Source organism: Petaurus breviceps, unplaced genomic scaffold (genome assembly GCF_028583685.1).
Source record: "Petaurus breviceps papuanus isolate PSGF00001 unplaced genomic scaffold, PetGlider_PUasm1.0 84, whole genome shotgun sequence".
Classification (NCBI taxonomy): domain Eukaryota; kingdom Metazoa; phylum Chordata; class Mammalia; order Diprotodontia; family Petauridae; genus Petaurus; species Petaurus breviceps.
The window spans coordinates 2,679,321-2,703,413 of NW_027186645.1; the positions used below are offsets into that span (position 1 = coordinate 2,679,321).

Here is a 24,093-nt window from a genome sequence, read left to right on the forward strand (position 1 = left end):
CACACACACACACACACACACACACACACACACACACACACACACACTAGCTGTATGACCTTACACAAGTCTCTTGACCCCAATTACCCTACCATCTCCCTCCAAAAAAAGAGCAAAAAAAAACCTAATATGCAGGATCAAGCAAAACTTAATTCTTGTATGGGGCATATCTGAAAAATAGATGTCTTGTTCTGTACCTTGAGTCTATCACCTCTCTCTCAAGAAGGTGGGTGGCATCCATCATCATCAATCCTCTCAAATCACAGTTGACCTGAGTAAGAGAACTTTATTAAAATAGACTTTAAATGTTTAATCAAGACTTAACAGTAAATCAAAGAAGACATTGCCACCTCATGTTTTGTGCTTTAGATGAAACCTGTTCCATTTTTGGTGTCAAGGTCATCTGATACCTTGAAAGTTATTTATATGGGGAAACAGAACCCAGTCATATTGAAAGATGCCAAACAATGTCATATAGTAAATAGAAGTGACAAGTGAGCAGTACAGGCCGTTAAGTGCTTTGGGAATTCAAATGACACCAAAAGTCATTCCCCAAGCATCTGTTGAACATATGGCACCTGGAAGTTATGACAGAGAGAAAAATGAGACATTGCAATTCCTATCCTCGAAGAGCTTTATAAGTTCTACAAACTCCCAAATAAAATGGTGAACAAATCTAAGACATTTTAAAATATTTTTTTATCTTTGTGTAAGGCAACAAACAGCTTTTTTTTTCTCTTTTGCAGATGCTATGAGAGAAGTGAAGAAGTACTCTGTCAGTCACGTTGAAAAGGGTTCAAGCAACAATCCCAGTGCTTACGAACATGTCCAGATGAAACTTTTTAGAGCACAAAGGAATCTTTACATTTCTGGATTCTCCTTATTTCTATGGCTGTAAGTAAAAGGCTTTAACTTTAAAAAGGACCCCCCCCCAAAAAAAAAAAAAAACAACAATAGTTTTTCCCATTTGCCTATTAAACCATTCTCTGTCACACTGGTGGCTTCACCAAAGAAATCCACTGCCATACTGAAATTGTAGAATACATGCACTGAATTGAGAATTGGATTCTTAGACATTGTTCTTGCTTGGTTCCTGAAATTCTAGATGTCTTAATTGAGTAGATATGGCTGCACCAGGACCAAGGCTACAGCATCTGCAGAAGAAGTTTCCTTAAGTGAAAAGCCAGTCCAGTCCACACAGTATGGGGCTGGCTACCTTCTCAAGTCTGTCCCAAGAAGTGGCCTTCACTGGTTGTCACACTTCCTGAGAAATTCCCCCAACCCATATTCTTTTTTATTTTATGTGCTTTAGAGCACTACTGAAAAACAAATGTTATCTGAGAGATAATAGATGACCCATTAGCAATACAACTTGACTTGTTGGTCACTTAATAATATCCCTTGCAGCAATGAGATGCTAGACAGATGAGTTGTGATGGGATGCTAATGGGGCCAGGGATGCAGGCATTATCCATATCCACCAATTAACAAGCATTCATAAGTACTAACTGTGACCTAGGCCCTTCACTAGGCTTTGGGGATACAAAGACTGAAATGAACCAGTCTGTGATCTTAAGGAGTTTATGCTCTATCGGGGAAGATGGCATGTACATATGTAAAAATGTATACAGAATAAATACAAGGTAGTTTGGAGGGGAAGATCACTAGAAATTGGGGTGATAAGAAGAGGCTTAATGTAGAAGATGGTACTTTAGCTGAATCTTGAAGGGAGGAAAGGATTCTGAGAGGTGGGGTGAGGTGGGAATACAGAGGCGTGGAGTTGGGGAAGAGGAGAGCCATGTGAGAGAATGAGAGAAAATAGCTAGAAAATCATTGTGGCTGGACCACAGAGTACAGGAAAGTTGGGGCCTGGTTATGAAGGGCTTTGAAAGTGAAACTGGGGAGTTTGTAATTTATTCTAAAGGCAATAGGGAGTCAATGGAGTTTATTGCCCTGGGGTGGAGGGGGGGGGGGGGGGGGGGGGGGGGTTGGATGTGGTCAGATCTGTACTTAAGGAACAGACTTTTGTGGCTCTCTGGAGGAGAAATGGGAGGCAGAGATACTAAATTGTTCAGGTGAGAGGTGGTGAGGCACTTATCCTAAGGTGGTGGCTGTGTGAGTGATGAGAAGTAGATGACGAGAGATGACGCAGAAGAGGAAACGACAAGATCCAACAACTATAATTGGATGTCTGGGATGAGGAAGAGTGAGGAGATGAGGATAATGCAGTGTTGTGAGCACAAGAGCCCAGAAAAACAACCTTTACCCTACAGAAATAGAGAAGCTCATAAAAAGGGTGGTTTTGGGGAAATCGAATGAGTTTGAGATGCCTGTGGCACTTGCAGTTTGAAGTATCAGTTTTGAAATAGTCATTTGGTAAAGTAGGACTGGAGCCCAAGAGAAAGCCTAAGACATAGAGATGGTAATTAAACCCATTTAATTAATAGGGGAGCTGTGAGCTTACCAAATGAGAGACTATAGAGGAATAAGACAAGGGCCCAGAGCAGAGCCTTGGGGTACTTCAGGTAAGGAGCATGATATAGTTGGTGAACCAGCAAAGGAGACTATGAAGCATCAGTCACAAATAAGAGGAGAACCAGTGGAGAGTATCCAGGAGGACGGGGTGGGGGGGGGGGGGAGGGTCAGCAATGTCAAATGCAGTAAAAAGATCAAGAAGGATGAGGAATGAGAAAAGACCATCTCATTGATGACTTTGGAGAGAGCAGTTTCATTTGAATGGTGAAATTGCAAAGAGTTGAATGAGTAAGAGGAGGGCAAGTGAAGGCAACAAGTGTAGACAGCAATTTCCAAGAATTTTGCTGAGAAAAGGAAGAGAAAGACAGGATGATGGCTTGCAGAGATGGTAGGGTCAAATGAAAGTTTTTTTAAGGATTGGTGAGACTGAGACATTTTCAAAGGTAGCAGGAAAGGAACCAGTATACAGAAAGAAGTTAAAGTTTAAAGAAAGTGGGGGTAATTGAGAGGACAATCTGCTGGAGGAATACATGATGGGAGTGAGATTAAGAGTCCATTTAGTGGCATCATCTTTGAAGGGAAGGACCACCTCCTTGTCACAGGCAAAACTGAAGGAAAAGTGAGTTGGAATAATGCTCCAAAGAATGGTTCTGATCAGGGTAGGAGCTGGGGAGAAGGAAAAGGCAAATATGGGGAATATGAGGGCCTAATAGAAAAGGTACTAAAAGGAAAGAGGAAGTGGAAAAGAAGTGAGAACTGAGTCAGAATTTTGCCCATGACCACACTTAACCAACATACTACATAAATACCGAGTTCTAGCTGGTTATTGGCCTGTAGGACTCTGTAGTGTTGTGCCCTGCTAACTTACTTCTGGGCACTAGTAATAATCACAGAACTGTGTTACAGCTGTATATAATCTTCCTTTTTAAAAGCATGTGAAGAAGAAAGTTGATTGTTTGATAGAATTTTTTTTTTTTGGTATTGTAAGCCCTCTGAGAGTTCTAATGAGTCCTCCTCTCTTTCCCATCCTTTTTCCTTGTACTTTGGGGTTTCATAATGTCTGTAGCTATGTAATAAAGCCACTTTTCTTAGTGCACAAATATCTATATCAAAAATAAGATTAACAATATCTTTCTCTGCATATGACTCCCAAGACAAGTATTTGTTCTAATTATGAGACTGCAATTCCTTGAATTTTTCTTAGTGTATTGCGACGTCTGATTACCCTCATTACCCAACTGGCCAAAGAGTTGGGAATCAAAGGAGTGCTGAATATTCAAGCAGATAGTAACAATGAGGCTGCCAAAAAATACATGGAAGAGAATGAAAGGCTAAAACAGGTATTTATTATTTTTTTCATCATCTCTCACATTTCCCCAATGACTTGTGGCAAATCCACTTTGTAAAAAACTGAATGTTCCCAAGGTATGTTCAGGGATTTTTTTTTTTGGTCAGCAAGAAAGAATAAATCATTTCTTTTTTCAGATTTATTAATGAGAGGCAGTGATGTAACATAATTAGTAGGGAACTGGCCTTGAAGGCAGAAAGACCTGAATGCATCCTACCTCTGATACATTGGTTGAGTGGTGCAATGGGCAGATCATTTAACCTCTCATTTACAGATGAGTTGTTGGTATGCATGGGTAATGAAGTTTCCACACAAGGAATGCCCCATACCAATGACATTATAGGTCCATATCCTCAAAAAATCATTAGTAGGAAGTGTCCAAAAATAGAATTGTTTTATACTATTTTCTCTCTCAAGCCCTTGGCCTTCCGTTTGTACTAGGTTTGTTCTCACTATTTCTCCTTGAGCTAGATTATTTCAGGCAGAAAATTATGCACTGTACCAGTATTTCTCTGTCTGAGGGATCCAGCCCCTGGAGGACCATCTATAATTGTGCTAGGAGTAACACGAATTTATATTCAAGACCCATAAACGAGCAACCGTGCCTTTTGTAGACTGCATAAATATGTTTCACACATGAATTTGTTACTGTCGAATATGGACAGATGTTGAGAGTAATAAGATACGAATCCATTATATTAACTGAATTCATAGTAGCTTTTCATTATGAATTTCCATAATCAGCAAATAATGTTGCAGCTACTTACAATGATAAGAGATCTGTTGATGTCCCCAAAATTGAAAAAGTTGGGAAAGTCTCTTATAGTCTCATTTCCTCCTTCAATCACTGAATAGGATGGAATAATAATAAAGCAACAAATAATAAAAGGAATTAAGCAATCTGCCCACCCTAAGCTGAATTGGAGTTTGTGGACCTATGGGTCAAGTACTCTACTAATATACTAATGTGCTGTTGCATATAGCCTCTTATTAGCATGTGTTCCACCATCCAGTGGCCCATCCTACCCTTCAATTGCTGTTCAGTGCTGTTTGTAGACTAAATCATATTCCCCAGGAGAGACATGAATTGGGTGAAATAGCTTTGTGTGCTAAATTGTCCCCAAAGTGTATATTTTTCCTATTTGAAGATAAATAATTAAAATTCACAACTTAGTGATTTTGAATGAAATGCCAAGCCCCATAACCCTAGATAATTTTTCATTTTCATTATTCCTCTGACACGTAGTAGCTCTGTGACTTTAGGAAAGTCACCACTTCTTTGTACTTCAGGTTCCTCACCTACAAACTGAAGGCACTGGACTAAGTAATTTGTAAGGTACTTTTTCACTATAGAATCTGTGTTCATATGAATATTCAGGGCAGATGATCTCTAAGAGCTCTTCTTCCTTTAAAATTCTGTGAATCAGAAAGAGATATGGACTAATTGAGTTAATAAAGACCAAAAATTAAAAAAAACAAAAATACCAAGTGAGTGGAACAATAAAAGTTTGCCCTGTTCCTTGTTGGATGTTCACTTTCAGATTGCAGGGTGGCAGACTAGCATCAAATTCAGTGGCACCAAAGTAACACATAATACAAAAGTCACTATTTCTCCTTGAGCCTAGGTTAGGTGAAGAAGGTACAGTAGTGAAAAATCCCAGCTTTTATTTATAAGACTGATACAATCTAATATTTCTAAATAAATAATCTAACAATGCCAGTAAGACCAATATAAACATTCTTATAGCTCAGTTGCTCCCCTCTTTTCCCCCACCCCCTATGCTTAGATAAGGAAATAACAACTAAGGATTTTCCCAGCTCCTCTTAAAAATAATCTGCCAGGATAGGAAAATCCCTCACATTGCAGTTGAAATACAGGAACTTATTCCCTCTTTTCTCTGATAAAATTTTGTCAGGTATGCATAGAGGTTTACCAGGGCTTTCCTTTTTCTCTGTGAACTGCTGGATCTGCTTGGGGTAGAAAAGGAAGTTCTCAAACTTGTAATTATTTGCTGTCTTATTAGAAATTATTTTGTACAGTTTTACATGGTTTGTACCTCTGCTGACCCAAATCCCCAAACCATATTGTGCTTTAAGAATTTTTTTTATTGTGTTACCTTTTCTTGTTTTTTTACCTCACTAAAATTTTCCAAAGTATCTCTCCCCCTTCCCCTGCCAAGGAGCTATCCATATAACAAATATTTTTAAAGGAAAAAAGAGAGAGAAAATCTGCGAAACTGATAAATATGTTGAAAAAAGTCTGAAAATCTGTTCAGTATCCCAACTTTGCAAAAGGTTGGGATGGGAGTATCTTCTCATTGCTCTTCTTTAAAATTGTGCTTGTTCTTTGCAGATCTGCGGCATTCCCATTTGTGTTGTTGAAGCCATTATGTATATTGACTTTTTTGTTTCAGCTTATTTCATGTAGTTCTTTCCATGTTTTTGTATGTATCATACCCATCACTTCTTGAAGCACAGTAATAATCCCATTGCATTGGTATACCACAATTTATTTAGCCCAACCAATGGCCATTTACTTTGCCAAACTATATTGTTCCATGTGAGGGAGCACTGTCAAGTATACTGCACTTTCTTTTAAGTTTGCTTTATCATTTTTTGGTAACCTTGAAATTACATTGGTATATGTCTAGTAAGGAATAGGCCAGATTTTTATATCTGTACTTCTAATAATTTCCATCCATATACAAAGATTGTGAACCTTGGCCTCATGCTTTGTGTTAGGTTTTTTGTTTTTGTTTTTGTTCTTGTTTTGTTTAAGTTTGTTGCTTCGAATGTTTTGCCTTTGAAGTTATTTAATCTGTTTCCTTTTGCCTGTTTTGGATTAATTAAATGAAGAGAAATTATTATCTTGAGAACTCTATTAATATCATTTGAACTGTCTAGTATTCAGTTTGAGTAAAAATAATTTAGGAGATTCACGTATAATTTAGTCAAGAGTTTTCCAAATGCCCTGTGTAGAGGTAGTCCATAATGCGCTCTTGTAATGTTCTTTCACTCACAGACTCACCTCCCAACAACAGCAAAAATAGAGTGCTTTCTGTTATAATTTGTTTGCTTAAAGGTCATGATCATATACTTTTATCAGAATTGCTAATAGCATCAGCTAGATAATCCAGCAGCTAAATATTACTGCCTGCTACTATGTGCAAGGCACAAAAGAACTGTCTCTTTAATAGTGTTACTCACCTAATGTTTTTAGATTCAGATTTTTCACCTTCGTATTCCCTTTGAAGCTGGAATTTATATAAAGACTCACCTTTCTCATTTCAGGATGTATCAGCTAGAGTGTAGCCAGTAATTTAAAATGGATCTAGTCAAGTAGTCTGCTCAATGTCCCTCTCACTAAAAAAAAAAAATCACCATAATTCCAGTGAACATTAATTTCTTGCAAAATTGTTTTATAATAGGCATTGGAGAAAACTGGCAAGGGAGATGAACAGATGAGAGATGCAGAAAATAAAAAACTAATGGAAAATATGGAAAAACTAAAAACCGAGTTAAAGAAGACTTCAGATGGTAACTTTCTGTGCATGTTTGAATGTAGAAAGAATGACTTGTCTTTTTATGCTGTTATATTTTAGTGTTTTCTCTAAAACAAAACTAACCTAGAGATGTCCACCTGACTGGAACATCATGTCCTATTTATAGATACTTACTAGAAATATAAAGGTAAAACATTGCTTCATCCAAAAGAAACATACTCTTGTTTTACAAAAAACATTTTAGTTTTTTCACAGATTTATGTTGTATACATAGGTCATCTGATTTGGCAAAAGAGCCATGTTCCAGAAAATTTGTAAACAGATTTATGTAGAATAAATCATATTTTCCCATTTAATTATTTGATCACTTTGTAGATATAGTGCAAGGAAAAAAGTTTCATCCCAAGAAAAAAATTGCTTATTGCCGATATTAACTCATATTCTGTGATAAGCAGAGAAAAATCTCACCCTCTGTCAAATATAGGGAAAATATCCACTAAAACCAGAGGATGGGGGCATATCCTAGACTTCTTCCCAGGGTGGTGCCCATGGGGTAGAGGAAAGGTTCAGGAATCCATCTTGGGCCTTATTCTAGACATATAGTTGCATGGAACTTGAGGGTGACTACTAGCACAACCTCATCCCTTTATATGAAATTATTATATCCTCTGCTGTTCTGATAAGCAAGTAGGAGATTTGGATTTTGTTTTATTTTTTCCTGTTGGTTCTGTTTTACAGTAGCACTATAACTGTAGAAACAGATTGGTCTCCTAAGGACAGGGCCTGGGTTTAGGATATCTGTATTGGAATGTTCGTTTGACAAGTCTCCCGGATGCATCTAACAGATAAATGCTCCCTGATTACTGTGGTTGATTAGAGGGACACCCAAAACAGTCAGACTTTGAGAACAGTCATGCTAGGTCTCCAATTCAAAAATCTCTTCTAATATCTCAATGTTAAATAAAGTATACTAAAGGAATCATTGATCCATTACCTTTATCCCGATAAATGTAAATCTTTCATTGTTAAGAGTTTTCTGTACTGTTACTTGCCAAAAATGAGTACTGTTTACTCAAACTGGGTGTAGTTATCTTCATTGAAGTATATCTAAATTTGAAAGTGGGGTAGATACCATTAGAAAGGTACTTGAGTGTATTCCTCACCTACCAGTGTACCTTGAGATCCATCTGCGCAATTCTTGATTCTTGATTATTATGTGTTTCCACAGATCTTCCTTGGGGAATCTACCCAAAATGCTGGCGGCCTTTTTTGGGCCCCCTTTAATATTTTAGCAGAAATGATAGAGCCCTGGAACTAGAGACTAGAACACTTGAGTTTCCAATCCAGCTTCAAACACTTTCTTTGTGGCAAATCGCTTAACCTGTTTCCTCATTTTATAATGTAGATAATAACAGCAAAAAGTTTGTTGTGAGGATCAAATGAGATAACATACATAAAATGCTTTGCAAACCTTAAAACACTATATAAATGCTAGCTATTATTATTTTGTGAGTGCCACTGAATACTCAGGCTTTTACATGTTAGCCCTCATTCTTGCTATACAACCAGGCCACCTTTTTTTTTTTCTCATTCTTATGTGTCCTGATTAATGTCATTTATCGTATGTCTCATACCTAAATCATAGTTCAGGGTGGCTAGGTGGTACAGTGAATAGAGCACTGGCCCTGGAGTCAGGAGGTCCTGAGTTCAAATACGGCCTCAGACACTTAACACAAAAACTAGCCATGTGACTTTGGGCAAGTCACTTAACCCCAATTGCCTTCCAAAAAGAAAAAAAAATCATAGTTCATATGTTTCAAGCTACTTATATCCACCATGTGACTTTTCCATTGTGTTTGGGTCACCAGCAATTTGTGACATAATTTATAATTGTATAATATTACTTGGAGGATATTGATATAAAAAGATGTGTTTTTCATCAGGGAGCTTATTGGAATCTTTAAAAGTGCTGAGAAATGTCCTAAATGATATCTGACACACTCTCTTGTTCCTCTACAATTCTGTGCCCTATTCACCACATGTCTACAGGGCCTAGCCAACAACTCTGTACTAATGGACAGACTCACTGAACTCCCCATACATCTGCATGTTAGTGGTTTTCATTCATTTGTTTATTCCTGGGTGGACGGATTGCTAGGCCTATCTCTATTTTTTTTTCTTTACTTTTTGGAGGGGGGAAGGTAGGGCAGTTGGGGTTAAGTGACTTGCCCAAGGTCACATGGCTAGTAAGTGTTAAGTGTCTGAGGCCAAATTTGAACTCAGTTCCTCCTGACACCAGGGCCAGTGCTCTATACTGTACCACCTAGCCGCCCTCATGGCCTGTCTCTTTTTGAGTGGCTCTGGATCACATGGAGAAGGTCTTGGAATATTCCAGGGTTTCTTGCTATCAGCAAAATGTCATTTATGAACAGGAAACTCTGAAGAATATGGCCATGTGTAAGAAATCCCTCTTTAATACCTCCACCTTGGTCATTTTCACAGAGGAGGGTCTGTGAAAACACCTTTCTCATATTCATCTACCTTGCTTGACTGATCATCAGGAGAGCAATGAACATATTGTATCTGTTGTGGATATTTGTCTGATCAAAACATCTGCCCAGAAGACACTTTGTTAAAGGAGCAAATTTCAGGTTGTGTCTTATTTTCCCAAGTCAGCTGTTGTTTTAAAATATACAGGCAATAAGTACAGGGAAATCTCATGTTCTCTACATCTATCAGTCAGTTTAGTGACTATGAAGATGTAGTCTACTACTATTTGTGAAACCCTGCTTGTTCCGTTTCTAGTGTTTTCCTCAAGGAAGCCCTTGATATAAGCAGAGACTATACTTATAAAGATGAAAAAGTGAACATATGGACAGAGAAATCTTCTAAGTTACCTTTTTACAGTAGGAATGTCATCCATGATCGTTCCCTTGCATTTGGAAATTTTCCCCCTATGAGATATCTTGAAAATGGTTCCCTGAGTATTTCCTTGAAAATTATGCTGCTTCCAGGATGGATTTCCTCCTGTCTTTATTTAATCAGACCCAGACACTCTTCACGTTTTCATTCTCTGCTCTACTATGTCAGCTTCCTCAGAGCACACTGGCTATTGAAGTATTGGAGTCCAAATATGATGGCTCAGCTGTCACAAATGGTCAGAAGTCATTGCCATAGAAATGCTATCAAATCTGTTTCTATTTCACATCTTTCAGTTGCATCTTGAGACGTACTTGGAGTGATCTGGTTTATTGGGGTTCTAATCTGAGTTTTGTGCAAGTGTGTTTTCCTTTCCTTTTCTTGTTTGCTGTTGTATAGAACAGTAGTGCTTTGTAATCTTCCATAATGTTTTGCAAATGAGTTTGTATTCGAAACTGGTATTGTCCTTGGCTGCCATGTCTTTCTCACCTTTTGGCGAAGAAATCTAGTTTTTACTGGCTAAGGTAATTTGGGGGCTATTATGGACTCCTAATTTTGGTAGTTTATATTTTCTATATAAGACATCCTCTGTGACCTCAGCTGACCACCTTTGGCAAGCATATTCCTTGTTGGATATTGATACTAAAAGTATCACTGAGCAAAGGTATCTCTTTGGCAGGTCTGACCTTTTCACTACCCTGCTTAAAAGTCATCAGTGACTTCCTTTCACTTAAAGGATGAAATACAAACTCCTTAACCAGACCTATAAGGCTGTTCATAATCTGCTGGCATCCTACCAATGTAGATTAACAACATCTCTGATTCATAGTCTTAGGTAGTCGCCTGCTACACTGAGAGGTAAAGGACTCACCCTGGGACACACTGCCAAGATGGAACTCAGGTTTTGTTGATTCTGAAGTCTTGTTGATTCCTTTTATCCTCTACTCTGTGTTCCTTTTCACCCATTTCTCTTTTTCAAAATGTGTTTTATAATACCTTTTGTCTTTTTATCCCAGCCTGCGCCAGATTGAACCTTCCCTTGTGCCAAAAACTGAGCAAAAGCATTTGCTACATAAACCTTGACTGACCATGTATATACTATTCAACCCTCATCCCCTGCCTCTAGACTAAGGAGCTAGACTTAATTATCTCTTCTCTAGAAGCTTCAGTGCAAACCCACTACCCTTTTCACAGCCACAAATATATAAACTTCCAAAATGATGAGATTGAAAAGTACTTGGAAATGTTTTCAAGATTCAGCATTCTCAGGGCAGCTAGGTGGCACAGTGAATAGAGCACCGGCCCTGGAGTCAGGAGGAACTGAGTTCAAATTCGGCCTCAGACACTTAACAGTTACTAGCTGTGATACCTTGGGCAAGTCACTTAACCCCAATTGCCCAGCCTTCCCCCCTCCAAAAAAAAAAGATTTGGCATTCCCTGAACCAAAATAACACAAGTCTTAGGAATATCGAAGAGGCTGTAGTGTTGTCCACATGTCACAAAATTTACAATGTTGCCTTTTGACAACCCTTGTAATGCCAACCAAAAAAAAGCAGGATGAGAAGATTTAAGAAGCCTAAGATTTTTTTTTTCTCTGTAAGTGAAACTATAATTTTGACCCATTGAGAAGCAGTATTGCTTAGTAGTTAGAGAGGTAGCCTGAAAGTAAGAACTGGCTTTGTGACCCTGGGTAAGCTGCTTAACCTCTTGGTGCCCAAGGACACTCTAAAACATGGATTCTTTTTTTTTTTTTTTTAAAGCAGTTGGGGTTAAGTAACTTGCTCAAGGTTACACAGCCAGTCATTTTGTGTGGGTGCTAAGTATCTGAGGCCAGAACCAATCCCGGGTCTCCCGACTCTGGGGCTGGCACTCTTACTCTCTGCGCCACCTGGCTGCCCCTAAAACATGGATTCTTAACCCTTTTTTTTCTATCATGAATCCCTTTGCTAGTCTGGCTTAGCTTGTGAACCCATCCTCAGTATTGTATTTTTGTTATGCATAAAATAAATAGTATTACCAATTATATTGAAATACAATTTTTTAAAAGTTTTTTAAAGTTCACAGACTCCAGGTTAAGAATCACTGTTCATTCCCTTTAATATTCAGTCCCAGAACTCAGATTTATAGCCCATACGACTCTCAGCATGTGAAACTAGTGACTCCTAAATTCATTACCCCCAAGTTATGAACATCTGCTTTAAGATTATAAATTGCAAAGGAAATACTGACCTTTGTGCATTAATAGAAGAAATTTCCTATATCAGTAAAGTCATAGGTGTACCTCTATCCACATCTCTACCTAGCTTTGCCCCTTGGACAAATTACATACCCTTCACCGTAAGAAATTCTAGCTCAACAAAACCGATGTTCAGTTTTCTTCTCACCTGGCATAAATTATTACTGAGCTGGGGAAAGAAGACATAACTATTTCCAGTGCCCCTTTAATGATTAAAGAAAGTGCTCCTAATTCTTCTGCTTTCTAAGTCTCCAAGGGGGGGGGGGGGGGGGGTGTAAAGAGTTAACTGTAACTGTGGAAAGCATACCCCTTCTCTTTTCTTCATCCATTGCCATGAGGAATTTTATCCTTCTTTCTTTCCCTTTCAGAAATTCAATTCCTGATCTGAGTTCCTATAAGTACTAATTTCACATAAATTTGAGATCTGAATTCAGTATAGTCTGAGGATATTTCTCTTTAGCTACAAATGAACTGTTAGGAAGAAAGGGCACTTTGATGGAGAAGGCACTGTGTTTGTAACCTGATACCTTTTTGTATCAGTTATGGTGTTTGAGGTTTAGACTGCATGAGCCACTTTCTGAGTGAATCAGCATTGAAGTAAAAGCAGATTTTACCTGTTTGAGGATGTCCAATTTGGATCATTCAGGATAAGGGGTATTTTATGAACACTCCACCTAATACTACTGTTTTTGATAAGATCATTACTGACCTTGTGAAGATCAAATTTTCCTGTAACTTACAGGTGTTTCTTTGACCATGTACCATTGGACTACAGCAGCAAATGCTCATGAAGGTCAAAACTGGGAGGCTTTAGAAGTCAGAGCAGAGGGCTTCAGTAAAGTTAATAACTCTTGTCCTGATTATAATCATCATCACAATAGCTAACATTTACATAAGGCTTTAAAATTTGTAAAATGTTTCCTATACATCCTTGTTTGAGCTTCACAAAAGTTAAAGGTACACTAAAAACAAAAACATTGCTATCACGCTTCAGAGCTCCCCAGTTGTTCCTACCTAAGTGAGACTTACTGGTATTATTTTCCCCATTTTGCATATGAGGAAGCTGAGGATGAAAGATGTTAGATGACTTTACCTTCAAACACATGGGTAACTGTCAGAAACAGTACTATTCAATGAGCATTTATTGATTTTTTAAATAAGTTAATGACTAGATGTATTAATGTGATTGCATGACCAAAAGAAAACTCCTCTTTCCCCGCAAATACCCTCTTCCTTGCGGTCTCCCAAGTTCGTAACCTGGCCATCATAAGAGTCTTTTCGTTCTTTCCCGTCCCTCTTCCCCAGTTCACAGTCAGATTTGCTATTTCTGCCTCCATAACATGTCTCTTACCTGATCCCTGTTCTCTACGTATGCAACCACTCTCTTAGTTCAAGTCCTTGCCACCTCTTTTCTAGATTATTCCAGCAGGCTCTTGATTGTAATCTCTTCTCTTTCTCTCTTCCATTCAACAAAATGATTTTTCCTGAGTAACACTCTGACCTTGTCACTCTCCTGCTTTAGAAAAAAATTTTAATAGGCCCTCCACTGGCTCCCTGTTGCCTGTAGGATCAAATATAAACACCTTTGTTTAGCTTTTAAAGCTCCTCACCTGGTCCAGCCTACCTCCTTAGCTTCCTTGTTCATTACTCCCCCTCCCACACTTTGTGATCCAGCCAAACCGGCCTTTCTCATTTTCTTTCATGTTGTATCCCTCATAACCAGAAGAATACCTGCCATGTCAGTCAGCCAATAAGCAAACCTATGTACCAGGCCCCATGCTGCAAACTGGGTGTCCAGGTATAAAGATTGTAACAATCTCTACTCAAAAGGAGCTTATATTCTAAAAGGGGAGACAGCAAGTATACAAAAATGCATCTAGCATAATTTTTTTGTTGTTTTCAGTCACGTTTGACCCTTCGTGACCACATTTAGGGCTTTCTTGGCAAAGATACTAGAGTGGTTTGCCATTCCCAGCTCATTTACTGGGTAAACAAGGTTAAGTGACTTGGCCAAGATCATGTAGCTCATAGGTATCTGAGGCCAGATCTGAACTCCAGAAGATGAGTCTTCCTGACTCCAAGAATGGCACTCTATTGACTGTGCTACCTCGCTACCCTGGCATAAATGTAAAGCTAATAAATACAAGTATTTGTGAAGTTGTTGAAGTACAAGGTGGTTTGGGAGAGCAGCTATTAACAGAAGAATCAGGAAAATACTTCATGTAGTAGGTGGTGCTTGAGCTGTGTCTTAATGTAAGAGAGGGACTCTGAGGTTAGAAGTAGGGAAGGAGAATGTTCCAAGTGAGGGATGCAGCTAGTGCAAAAACATGGAGATGGGAAATAGAGTGTCTTGTGTGAAGAGCGGAGAAAACCAGTTTGACTGGACAGCAGAGTGAGGGAGAGGGAAAATAGATTGGCTAAATTTTGAAAGGATTTAAAAGCTAAATAGAAGAGTTCATATTTGATCCTAAAGGCAAGTAAAAGGCACAGGAGTTATTTGAGTAGGTGAGTCACATGGTAAGAACCACATTTAAGGAAAATTACTTTGGCAGCAGTGTGTTGGATGGACTGGAACGGAAAGAGACCAATTAGGATATTGTTGTGATCATTTAACTGAGAGGTAATGAGGGCTTAGACTGAGATGGTAAATAGCCTTGTAAATATAGAGAACAGGTGACATTGAGAGATGTTGTAGAAGTAGAAAGAGCAAGATTGTCAACTGACTAAAAATGTGGGATGAGGGAGAATGGGAAGTTGAGGATAATGCTCAGGTTATAAACTGGGCAGATTCAGAGGGTGGTAGAAACTTCTTCAGAAGTTGGGAAATTTCAAAGAATGGGGGGTTTAGTGGGAAAGATAATGTCTTTCGTTTTGGACATGTGAAGTTTGAGGTCCATCAGGCAATGGGGGACTGAAACTCAGGAGAAAGTTTGACTGGATATAGAGATCTGTGCATCTGCAGTGAGATAGTGGTTAAATCTGTGGAAGCTAATGAAGCAACCAAGGCAGAGACGTTAGAGAAGGGTGCCTAGGACAGAGCCCAGGAGAACTCCTACATTTAAGTGTTGAATAAAGGTCAATTTTAAACAAAAATGACATACGTATATGAGCTATGATAAGTATACGTACATATAAATGTATTTCTATCTAGAGATAAATAGATATAAAAGTTGATCTTAGATGGGCAGACAGGAAAAAGAGGCTATGCTCTTTCCTACCCAGAATGTTGCTAATATGTTTTCCCAACTTGCTTCAAGTGTAGGATTTGATTCCTTTGAAGTATTCTAATAAAAAGAAAACAAATGCATAAGCTATAGGCAGTAAGTATTTATTAGGCATCTGTTATTTGCCAGGAACTCTGCTAAGCACTGGGGTACCAAACAACACCTGCCTTCAAGGAACTCACAGTCTAATGGGAGAGAGAACATGCAAATAACCATATATAAACATGCCACATAAAGAATAAATTTGAAATAACAATAAGATGGCACTAGAATTAGGGAAAATCAAGAAAAGCTTCTTGTAGGAGGTAAGGTTTTAGCTGAGTTCAAATCCAGCCTCAGGCACTTCTAGCTATGTGACCCTGGGCAAGTCACTTAACCCTGTTGGCATCAGTTTCCTCATCCATAAAATGAGCAGAGTGGGGGAAAAGAAAATGGCAAACTACTCCAGTATCCTGCCCAGAAAATCCCAAATGAAGTCACAAAGAGTCAAGCACAACTGAAATGACTGCACAATAATTACAACAATTGTAGCATGATATAAGGGCAAGGTTCACTAGATTTGGAGTTTGAAGACATGGTACAAAACCAATTCTACTACTTCTTATTTTCTCATTTGTAAAACGGCATAAGCCTCTTCCAGCTATTATAAATCTCATTATTCTCATTTAGACTAGCTGATAGTTCTTGACACCGAAATGTGAAATTAAGATAGTAAAAACAAATAGCAAATATCTTACTATTTGCTTGGAAATAGTAGTTGAAGTACTTGACTCCATCCCTTGGAAAACGGGCACCTTACTCCATCACTTTATGAATATTGAGTCAGGTTTCTTCCAAAGGAGTAAAGGACTGCCACACTAGTACACTAAAACACTTTCCCAGTGTGCTTGAATTATTTGTACCCAGGAATTATTTAGTCATCGAGAAGAAACTGAATGAACATTTCCCATCCTTTAGCAACCACTTATATCTAAACAGGCACTGCTGCCAGTAGCAGATCTGTTAACTTGTCTGTTGTTTGTCCAAGGATTCAAGTTAAGCAGACCTGTGCTGCAGAAATCTGTACTTGTAATTGTAAGTTAACTCCACTACAACAATCAACCTTCCATGCCAGAATATGGTGAGACTGGCACAGGTGACCAGGTAGGGAAAATAGAGCATTCTGGCAGAATAAATAGTAATCAAAACAAAAGGGGAAAGGAGAAGAAGGACATCTTTAACAGAAATCCTATTCTTGCACCTTGATTTTTGAGCCTAGAAATAGGAAGTGGGGGAGACAAAAAAGACTGGCTTTTATGTAGGTTCAAAATGACATTTTTATTATAGTGATATCTGTGAACCTTGAAGTTCATAATGTATTAAGATTATCAGAGTTATCAGTGAGTTCTCAGATACTTTATAAATCATTATATGGTCAAAATCAGGTTTGGGGAACCTGCCACCTCAAGGCCACGTGTGGCCCTCTAGGTCCTCACGTGTGATCATTTGAATCCAAACTTGAGAGCCACGTGTGGCCCCAAGGCCACAGGTTCCTTACCCCTGAAAATAGAATCATGGTGTCTAAAGAAAAGAAGGTAATAGTCCCACTGTACTCTGTTCTGGACTGTATTGTGCTTTGTTCTGGGGAGTGCAAACTTGAAAGGCTGTTGACAGCCTAGAAGGTGAGCAAGTGAAGAAGCAGACTGGGAAAAGGTACCATGTGGAGATCATTTAAAGGACCTAATGTTTAAGCTAAAGGGAACAAGACTTAAGAGTGACATCACAGTGATCTTCAGCTGTTGAAAGGGCTGTCATGTACTCCCCTTATTGGTGAATAGAATTACTCCCCAATCCCCTAGACTTGCTTTAATACCAGACAATATTGAGGAGAGAAATCACTATGGAGAGGGCTTCCCTTTCCTCATCACCACCAGTGACTGACCAACTGCTACCAGCAGGCAGATAGTCAATTAATATTTATTAAGTGCTGCTATGTGCTCAGCACTGTGCTAAGCATTGGGAACGCGGAAAGAGGTGAAAAGGAGCTCACAGTTGAATGGTTGACATCAGGAGTTCTGGGAGTGACAGCACCTCCTGGACCACTGGTTCTGCTTCTAACTCAGGCCTCACCACCATCTGGGGAAGCAATTCCTATGGAGAAAGGGCCAGCCGTCTCTGCCCACTACTGACCAACTGTCTTGTCGCAAACAAGCCAGCCCAGCTAGAGCAGCAAGGCACCCTGAGGGGGAGCCAGGAGACTCTGTGCCAGGCAACCTTGATAGAGGCAGTCCTGAGAAGATAGAGATGCAGCCTGGCAACTGCTCCCGCAAGGGCCATAACAAGAGCTGAAGACCCAGAAAGGAAGGTTCTTGCAACCAAAGTCTTTGGCACTATCTAATGATTCTACAGCAGGAATTGATGGGATTTTTATCATTGGAAATTACACTAAGGAAAAAAAGCATTACCATTTGCTTAGCTACTGCATACTAAGTACTGTGAGACTATTATCTCACTTGGAGTCGAAACATTCCATATGTGTTGTCTTCCCCATTAAAATGTGAGTGTCTTGAGAGCAGGATAATCGGAACCAATTCAGTTAAATCCCAGTAGTCATTTATTAAGCAGTTGCCATTTGCCAGGCATTGTGCTAGGCTCTGCATTTACCAAGACAAAATGAAAGAGCATTAATCCCTCAAGGAGGTTATATTCTACAGTGAATACAAATGCCCATGAGGCAGAATTCAGTTCATCAGAAGTAAGGAAAAGTGGATCATGGAGACTCTTACACAGGGTTCTTTGGGGTTTAGTGAGTTCTTTGTAAGTATGTGAGAGTTGGATTAAATGAAGTCCTTTTAACTCTGTAATTTATTCTGATTTTTTTTTTTTAAAGCAATTGGGTTTAAGTAACTTGCTCAAGGTTACACAGCCAGTTATTTCTGGGTGTGGTGCTGAGTATCTGAGCCCAGATTTGATCTCCAGGTCATCCCAACACTGGAGCCGGTGCTCTTACTCGCTGAGCCACCTGGCCACCCCTAAGTAGTTGGGGTTAAGTAACTTGCTCAAGGCTACATGACCAAGTGTTTCTGGGTGGGTGCCAAGTGTCTGAGCCCGGATTCGATCCCCAGGTCATCCCAACACTGGAGCCGGTGCTCTTACTCGCTGTGCTACCTGGCCGCCCCATTCTATGATTCTTAATGCTTTACCACACCTACATTGTGTTTGGTCTTATTGTGGTTTTGCTTCATTACCTTTTAATGTATTTGTGTGGTCCTAATGAAAATGGCTTTCTTTTGACCCTGGGTCTTTGCCATAACTGCAAGGTGCTAGTTCCATGGCATTCTTCTTTAAAAGAATAGCTCAGCTGACAAGGTGAAAGTAGAGAGTGAGCATTGCTAGTCTGAGCTGGTCTATTAACTTACAACTATTTTCGGCCATTGTTTGAGTCAAATTTTCAACTGTATTTCAAAAATGCATATGTCACCATTGATCCCCATCTTACTCCTGCATGTAGGTGTTCTATGTCAAACTAGCTTGGTTGTTTTAGAAATACACATATTGAAACAGTGAATTGGAATGTTGAGACCTACCATACCCTAGCTCCTTGTTGCATTCTCCTGTTTGACCATCTGTTGCTCATACTGCTTGTGCCAGCATCCTTACCCACCCAGGGCCTTAATAAGTAAAAACAATGACTTGATTCAGATCATCCTATCTTTGGGAAGCATGGTTGTGGGAGAGACAGGGATTTAAAGAAGAAAATATTGACAGTGGATGATATCCGGTGATGCTTCAGCATCATTAGCCATGTGAAGGCTCTGTGGTTCTGCCCAGTGGATTGAATAATTCTAATTATTTGGAAGTTTTTCTTTATATCAGGCATAAATTTGCCTCTTTTCAACTTCTTCTCATTGCTTCTAGTTCTGATCTGTTGAGACAAACAGAAGTCGTCTAGTCATCCTTGCACATGATAATTCTTCAGATCCTTGAAGCCAGCTCTCATGTCCTCTTCGCCTAAGTTTTCTCTAGGCTAAACTTCCTCAGTTACTTCAACTGATAATCCTAGTGTGATAGGGACTTCAGGCCTTTTCACTCTCTTCATTGCCCTTCTTTAGATGTTCTACACCTTAATCAATTCCCTCCCTAAAATATGGTTCCCAGAACTGACTGGTAGTAATAGATGACCTTCCAGATATCTGACCAGAACAGAGTACTATGGCGCTATCCCTTCCCTGGTCCTGTACCCTCTGCCTCTTCATGAAATCTTGGATTGGATTGGCCTTGTTGGCTGCCAAATCACCATGCTGATTCACAGAGTTCATTAAAACTTCCAGACAAGCTGTTTTCTAGACAAAACTCTGTATAGCCATACTTTCCCCAACTCCCAGGTAGAATTGACTTTTTTAGTCCAAGTCTAAGATTTTGAATTTATCCATATTAAATATCATCTTATTGGATTTGACCCATTGCTCTACTACAGGTTCAAAGTCTTTTTGAATCCTTACTTTGTCATCTATTGCATGAGTCTTATTTGCAGATTTTATGAATATACTATTCAGTGCTTTTCATCAATGTAAATTCTTTGAGGTTGGAGGCTGTTTCATTTTTCTCTTTATATCCCCAGCACCTAGTTCAGTGCCAAGCAGATAGTAAGTCAGTCCATCAGTAAAAACATTTATTAAATATCTACTATATGTCAGGCACTGTGCCAAGAGGTCAGGATACAAAAAGAGACAAAAGATAGTTCCTGCCCTCAAGAAACCCACAATCTAACGTAGGTGCTTGATAAATACTTGTTGATTGATAAAAAATGGTAAGCAGTACAGGACCACATGCCAGTTCTTGGTTAGAGACCAAGTTGACATTAAATCATTAATATTGTTCTATCATATCTGACTTCATGACCCCATTTTGGAGTTTTCTCAGCAAAGATACAGGAGTAGTTTGCCATTTCCTTCTCTAGATCATTTTACAAATGAAGAAACCGAGACAAACAGGGTTAAATGACATGCCTAGGGTCACACAGCTAGGAAGTGTCTGAGGCCAGATTTGAATTCATGAAGATGAGTCTTCCTGACTCCAGGCCCTGCCCTCTATCCACTGTGCCACCTGGCTTCAGTCATTAATAACTAAACCATTGAAGACTATTTGTGGGGCCTGACCATTCAACTCTTTGAAATTCCACCAATTTAGGGGCGGCTACGTGGCACAGTGAGTAAGCGCCGGCCCTGGAGTCAGGAGGACTGAGTTCGGTTCCGGCCTCAGACGCTTAACACCCACACAAAAAAACTTATCATGTAACTTTGGGCAAGTTACTTAACCCCAATTGCCCTCCAAAAGGCAAAAAAAAAAAAAAATTCCACCAATTTGCACTATTACCCAGTCTGCACCTCTCCATCTTATATACAAAAAGAGCATGAGAAATTTTGTCACATGCTTTGCTAAAATCTAGACACATGGTACCAACTTTATTCCCTCATTCTACCAGTCAGATCAGCATATTTAGAAAGGCAATAAGCTTTACTTAGCATGACACCAGTGCCTTGTAATCACCCCCTTTACTTTTTAGATGTTCACTAGCCATTCTTTTAATAGTTCATTGCCAGGAATCAGTGAAACTCACAAATTTGCCATCTAAAGACTCCATTCTATTCCCATTTTTGGAAAATCACATCCTTGCCATTCCCTAGTCCTGCAATAGATACCTCTCCAAGTTCTTCACCATCTTTGAAGGATCACTGACAGTAGCTCATTGAGGTAATTCAACCGGGCCAGATGACTTGAACTCAGGAAAGGCACCCAGATATTCCCTTATAATTTTCTTACTAATGTGGAGCATCAACTTCTTCATATCCATTTTTGTTCTGTGTAGAATGTATGTCAGACATAATCCCAGCTTTCCTCTTCTTCTCTATCACAAACTTACCCCTCGAAATTTCTGTCCCAGCAACCAACTTCTTGTTAGTGGCAATCAGATCCAAAATAGAACTTAGACTTGGTTCCTCAACCCCTTAAAAGATGAAATGTTTGTTAAGGCAAGTCAAAAGTTATTAGTTTTTCTGTTTGGGACAAGGAAAGACCAAATATCCAAATAATTGAAGTCCTCCTCACTGTTATATAATGCCTTTGTGACAGGACTGTGATCTCTTTCCTGACTCCTTCCTTAGTTTTTTTCTGTCTAGATGATTTGTAGTATAATCCATTGACAACATTGCTTCTATCTCTGCTGCTGTTGATTTACAAATGTTTTCAGATATTAGTATAATGCATAATAGGGAGTTGAATGGAGCAAAAGAGCAGGCTCCTTCATTCTCTCAGTTACCAAATTGTATACCTTCAGAATCTGATGGTACAATTGATTTTGTTTTTGGTTTTGTTTTTTTAAATAGTTAGTTGAAGGCTACCTCTGACTACAAAATAAATTATTGGTGAAAATTAAGATCATCTTCTGCATAATTCTAAAACAAATAACACTTTGTCTAGAAATATCCAGATAATTCAGTTAAAAATATATTTTTCCTTATATTTTCTGGGTAAGGGTCTCCATTCTCCACTTTCCTAGAAGATAGACACCATCTAAATATTTTTTTTTAATTTACTTTTTTGATGGATGTAACGTTGCAAGAGTGGGCAAAACATTTCATATGACCATTAGTGGGTTTTTTAACATCTTTAGGCCTGTTTTTCATCATTTGCAAGGTGAGGAGATTAGAATAGGAGATTTCTAACGTCCCTTCCAGCTCCAAATGGTATAATTCAGTGATTCTGCAAAAGCGACAGTTGAAAACTTGCTGTTACTAGCTTTTGAACCTTGCACCTGTGTTCATTTTTGATAGTATTACTTGATAATTTTTTTTCCTCCAAACCTAACAAGTAGTTAATCTGTAATGTGCATTTAACCATGCTTTTTTCACACTGGGAAAATATTTCATGCCTTCTTATAATCATTTGGACAGGACCCTGCATGTTTTATCCATTTGTTCACATGTAGGTCCAGGTGTATTACGTGGAATGAGGCCACAGATCTGAAAAGCATAGTTCCCTTGGGCAGATATTTATATATGCCAGTAAACACAACTATTTCTCAATAGTATTACAGCATGGTTGCTTATTAAATCCTAATTTGATTTTAAAAAACACTCACCAGAATATCTGTTCAATCATTAATTATGCAATTAAAAAGTTAGCTCCAAGAAAGGTGAAATACTTAAAGAAAGGAAATGGATCCTTTTATTTTTATCATGTCTTTTTTCTAGGTAAAAGCAGTCAGAATGATTAAGAATCAGAGGACCTGGGGCGGCTAGGTGGCACAGTGCATAGAGCACTGGCCCTAGAGTCAGGAGGACCTGAATTCAAATCCGGCCTCAGACACTTAACACTAGCCGTGTGACCTTGGGCAAGTCACTTAACCCCAATTGCCCTGCCTCTCCCCTCCAAAAAAAAAAAAGGCCAACAAGAAAAAAGAATCAGAGGACCTTGGGGTGGCTAGGTGGCACAGGGAATACAGCACCAGCCCGGGAGAGAGCAGGACCTGAGTTCAAATGTGGCCTCTGACACTTAACACTTACTAGCAATGTGACCTTGGACAAGTCGCTTAACCCCAATTGTCCAGCCTTCCTCCCTCCAAAAAGCCAAAAAAAAAAAAAAAGAAAGAAAGAAAGAATCAGAGGACCTGGTTATATATCCCAGCTCTGCCATGTGATTTTGAGCAAGTCATTTAACCTCTCTGAGATTCAGTTTACTCTTCCGTAAAATGGGAATAATATGACCTTCCCTCACATGCCTATCTCACAAGATTGTTGATATAGTCACCTGAGAGTTTTTATAATGTGAAGGTGCTGTGGAAAACTAAAAAAATATTACTTGTGGTAGTTACAATAAAGTCTTTCAAAGTTGTTCATGTGTTCCTTTACAATGGCTTTTCTGCTGTTTCCTCATTATATCCAGATCTCATTTCACTGAATTTAATTCAGTAATATTTATTAAACTCTCACTTTGTGAAAAGCAATATGGTGGATATTAGATGTACACAAACCAAAAATACAGTCTCTGACCATAAGGCCCCCATGTTATACTGAGGAGATACAATAGGTACACTGATGAATAAATATATTTTTTTAGTTTTTATTCACTTGTTTTCAGTCATGTCCCATCTTTCTTGGCAAAGATCCTGGAGTGGTTTGCCATCTCCTTCTCAAGTAGGAAACAGGTTAAGTGATTTACTTGCCCAAGGCCACACAGCTAGGAAGGTCATTTGAAATGGGTGAAAGATCCCCAACAACCTGGAAAATCAGAGAATTCAGCCCTGGAGAGAGCAGGACCTGAGTTCAAATCTGGCCTCTGACACTTAACACTTGCTAGCAATGTGACCTTGGACAATTGGGAGATGGCTTGAGCTAAATGTGGGGTGCA

The 24,093-nt window shown here is 39.0% G+C and overlaps 2 protein-coding genes across 3 annotated transcripts in view; one reads left to right on the forward strand and one right to left on the reverse strand.

Annotated features, from left to right (window-relative positions):
- COG5 (component of oligomeric golgi complex 5) overlaps positions 1-24,093 on the reverse strand; it is a 496,196-nt gene that overhangs the window by 403,382 nt on the left and 68,721 nt on the right. The window lies entirely within an intron of this gene.
- BCAP29 (B cell receptor associated protein 29) overlaps positions 1-24,093 on the forward strand; it is a 75,326-nt gene that overhangs the window by 11,462 nt on the left and 39,771 nt on the right. For both annotated transcript variants that reach the window (XM_069106997.1, XM_069106998.1), the window contains exons 4-6: positions 747-894; positions 3,680-3,815; positions 7,252-7,360. In XM_069106997.1, the coding sequence (XP_068963098.1) occupies positions 747-894; positions 3,680-3,815; positions 7,252-7,360 (393 nt within the window). The remainder of the gene's footprint in view (positions 1-746; positions 895-3,679; positions 3,816-7,251; positions 7,361-24,093) is intronic.